Source organism: Bufo bufo, chromosome 1 (assembly GCF_905171765.1).
Source record: "Bufo bufo chromosome 1, aBufBuf1.1, whole genome shotgun sequence".
Classification (NCBI taxonomy): domain Eukaryota; kingdom Metazoa; phylum Chordata; class Amphibia; order Anura; family Bufonidae; genus Bufo; species Bufo bufo.
Genome location: NC_053389.1, coordinates 93,413,336 through 93,417,735, shown reverse-complemented (window position 1 = coordinate 93,417,735; position 4,400 = coordinate 93,413,336). Strand labels below are relative to the sequence as shown.

The following is a 4,400-nucleotide window of genomic DNA, read 5'->3' as shown; positions in this document are numbered from 1 at the left end:
TTCATATCTCTTATTAGTGTTGACCAAATTTAGCCATGTATTCATACTGGGAGCATCTCATGCAAACCAAGAACGTGCTATTAGGAGACTTGCCAAGAACATTATATTACACAAAAGATTTTTTTTATACTGTTGACAGCCCACCTTGGCAAGATCACCCAATACCAAACATTCGGCAGTAAAAGGAATCCGCACATTCAATTTTCCCTCCACGTATTTGTGAATAGTCCCCCAATATTGTTTCAACTCTGCACAAAACCAAAACATATGGAGATAATCTGCTTCAGAAACATCACACCTAGGGCAATTTGAATCAGTCCTAAGGCTGCATTTCTTAAGCCAAAGAGGTGTAACATAGAGTCTATGTAGAATATTAAACTGCACCACAACGTGATTAAAATTATGTGAAACCAGTTTTAAATCCTGAACTACTTTCTCCTGGTCATCCGAGCGTATCATTTTGCCAAGCCCTCTGTCCAGGAGAGGAAATATCTCCAAAACATGCTAAAAGTAAATTTTTATAAAGTTGAGAAATCTTCATTCTTTGCCCCAATTTCCCTATCAAATCATTAAATGTGTAGAAGTATGTATTTTAAGCCTATCTTTCTTTTTAATACTTAAAAGTGCCGATCTTAGCTGTAAATACCGAAACCATAGTAGTTTCTGTGAATTTTCTCTTTGTGATAATACCGTGAATGGAACTATATCCCCATTAGCTACTACCTGTGTCAAATACAAGATATTGCCTTTTTGCCAATATGAATCTCTACTTAATTCACCTAAAGTTTGAAAGTGCTTATTATGCCACAAATGAGTACATCCCAATGAACCCTTCACTCCACACCAAAGTCTAATAGAATACCATGCCTTCATAAAAAGATTCCTAGCAGATTTAAATTCCATATAGGAGTCATTCAGTTGATCAGACTACAATAATGTAAAAAAAATATCATATGGAGATCTATTCACCAAATGCTTACAGAGTGGACTGTTTTTCCACTCCCGAAAAAAGCAAAGCTGTATTGCAAAAAAATAGCCATTGAAGCAAGGGAGATTAACTCCTCCCCTCTCCAACGGCTTGTACCAATGCTCCAATTTGAGTCTTACACGTTTCCTCCCCCAAAGTAAATCATTGATAATTCTTTCTATTAATTTAAAAAATCTATCCCCAATCCAGACTGGAGAATTCCTAAGGACATAGAGTAACTGGGGGAGAATCACCATCTTGACTAGAGATATTCTATCTACCTTAGATAAAGATAAACAAAGCCATGTTGTTATTTTCGACCTAAGCTTATTTATCAATGGCATCAAGTTGAGTGGAATAAAATCTTCCACCCGAGGAAAGATTGTAATGCCTAAATACTCAAAGGACTCAGAAATTTTCAATTTGTTCAGAATATTCCACGGGGCGTCATTGGGAGATACGGATTTATCTAAGGGCATGGTCATATTATCCAATGGCATGAGGGTAGTTTTTTCCCAGTTTACATCCAGACCTGAAACTTCTCCAAAATGGTTTATCATTTGGATGATATTCGGCAGAGTAAATTGTGTCTGTTGAATATAAAATAAAATATCATCTGTATATAAAGAGATTTGGTCTTCCGTACCTAATACCCCAAACCCTAGAATCCTAGGGTCTTGTCTAACTCTAGCAGCCAAGGGTTCAATATGGATGTCAAATAAAAGAGGAGAGAGTGGACATCCCTGGCGAGTGCCTCTGGACATACAAAAACTTCTTGTAAGTTGGCCATTTATATTCACTCTTGCAGTAGGAGATCTATAAAGAAGTTTAATCATGTTACTGAACCTCAGGCCAAAGCCAATATTATGAAGCACTCTCCAAAGAAACCCCCACTCAACTCTATCAAAGGCCTTAGAGGCATCTATAGACAGAATAGATCGTGAAGCCCCTCCTGGTATCTGTAAATTAGCAAAGAGATGGTGTAGATTATAATGGGTCCCTTTATTAGAGATGAATCCATTTTGGTCTGGATGTATAATTGATGTCATGACACTGGATACCCTTGTAGCTAAGATTTTAGACAGAAGTTTGACATCTGTATTAAGAAGAGAAATAGGTCTATACGACCCCAAATCATTAGGGTCTTTACCCTTCTTTAATATAACTATAATAGCAGCCTCTGGCATTGCTTCTGGGAGGGTTCCTTCCTTTATTGAATCAGAGAGGGTTCTCCACAGATGCGGAAGAATAACCTCCCTGTATTTAAGATAGAACTCATACGGAAATCCATCCAATCCAGGGGAGGAGTTGCCTGAACAGGATTTAATTGCATCCTCTACCTTTTAAGGACTTAAATCCATCTCCAAACATTATTTTTGATTATCTGTCAGAACTGGAAGGGAAATAGAATCCAAATATGAGTCAATCTGGTCCTCTGGGAGAGCACTCTCTGATTTTATATAGTTCACTAAAATAGTTTATAAATGTTTCCATTATTTCCTCCTGATCTTCCATAATGGTCCCATCCGGGGCCCGAATACTCCGAATCTCTTTCTTTAGATCCTGGCTAGCTATTACCCTGGCCAGCATCTTCCTGGGGCGTCCTGCCTCAGAAAAATATTTTTGTCCTTTAACCTCCCTGGCGGTATGATTATGTCAGGAATTTTGTTCCAAAAGCGGTACCATTTTTTTGCATGGAAATTTGGTGTTATGTATTGTAGGCCTGCAATTCTTAGTAATTACTTACTTAAACCTGACCAATAAAGACTCTAGTAGACCTCTCAGATGTGATAAAGTTCGAAAAAATAAAATCATGAGTTATAATCTAATAAATAATATCATTTTATTCAGTAATGTAATAAATAATGAAATTTGTCAAACAAAAGAAAATTCAGTAAACATCCTGGGTGTGGTAAATTTTGAAACATGGGACTGCACATAGACCAACGTCACAATCAGGGCAATGGAACCTGGTTTCCTTTCGGATTTTTTTTCCATTTCCATCTCGCTTTGAGCAGCAAACTACACACATCCTTGTAGGTGCTGCCTTTTTTGCGCTTGGCGGGATGTAATCCATAAAGTGACGACCAGTCAGCCTCTCTGGGTTTACAACGTCAACAGCGCGACGTCCAGATCTGTTCACGGCCACTGATGGCGTTTGGTAGTTCACAAAAATCTGCTCCGCCACCTTCCAGATGAAGTCAGAGTGAACAAGAGGCTTGTCACTCTTTCCTCTGTGCAGTATATAGGCATTCCACAGACATTGTTCCAGGAGATGCCTGAATATTTTTTTGTAGTATTTTTTTTGTTGCTTCCGCATAGCTGGATAGAATGTCATCGCCTGATCGGCTCTATCGACTCCTCCCATGTTATTATAGTCGATCACAAGTTGTGGCTTTATGACATCTTTCCCACCTCTTGTGTGGACCGTGGTAGTGGAGGTGTTATGTACTGTACTCATTAGGCACACGTCTTTTTTGTCACGCCAACGCATTGCCATCATCTTTCCTTTCTGCCAGGCCACCATTTCTCCTGTTTTCAGTTTTTTCTTGGAAAACATACATGGCAGGCCACGTCGGTTGGCCCTAACGGTTCCATATGCGTCAGTCTTGTTTTTTAGTAGAAACTCGTACAGCTCAGGCGACGTGTAAAAGTTGTCTGTTGTCACACAATACCCCTGATTGAGCAATGGTTCAAGCAGTGAAAGGACTGATGACGTTGCCATCCCATAGCCGCTGTACCTGGGGTTGAATTGTGTTCCTTTGCCGGTGTATATGATGGAATTCCATATATAGCCAGTTGTAGACTCGCAGAGCATATAGGATTTTATTCCAAACCGCGCTCTCTTGGATGCGATGTATTGAATCCAGCTGAGGCGTCCTTTGTAAGCCATCAGACTTTCATCAATGCTGATGTCTCTGTCTGGCACATAGGCCTGCTGGAAATTGGTTATGATCATTTGGAATACTTCCCAGATCTTCTTCAGTTTTGGCGCTGGATGTGTGGCTTCGTCAAATTCCTCATTGTTGGTGAAGTGTAAATTCTTCATTATGAGGGAAAATCAGTACTCGGACATGATGGTGCCAAAAAATGGGGTTGCCAGCAATTTATTGGTAGTCCAGTACCATTTCTGCAGGGGTTTCCCCACCACCCCCTGAAGAAGTATTAGCCCCAGAAATTTCCATATGTCCTCCTTACTCACCGGTTCCCATTTTCTGGTTCTGGAAAATCTGCTGTGCAGAGTAGTGGATTGCTGCTCTTTGTAGCAGTTTGTCTCCGTGACAATCTTTTCAATGACGTCATCCGTCAGAAATAATTTTAGGTACGCCAAAGGATCATTGTGATCAACGTCTACCTTCATCCCAGGCGATCCTGTAAACGGGAATCTTGGCGGTGGTACTGCATCCATACCGCAATCAATAGGGCACCAAGA

The 4,400-nt window shown here is 40.0% G+C and overlaps 1 protein-coding gene across 1 annotated transcript; it reads right to left on the bottom strand.

Annotated features, from left to right (window-relative positions):
* Window positions 1–2,858: 2,858 nt before the first annotated feature.
* LOC120990308 (piggyBac transposable element-derived protein 4-like) lies at window positions 2,859–4,016 on the bottom strand. The gene has a single exon (XM_040419076.1). The coding sequence runs from the start codon at window positions 4,014–4,016 to the stop codon at window positions 2,859–2,861; it is 1,158 nt and encodes a 385-aa protein (XP_040275010.1).
* Between the last annotated feature and the right edge of the window lie 384 nt (window positions 4,017–4,400).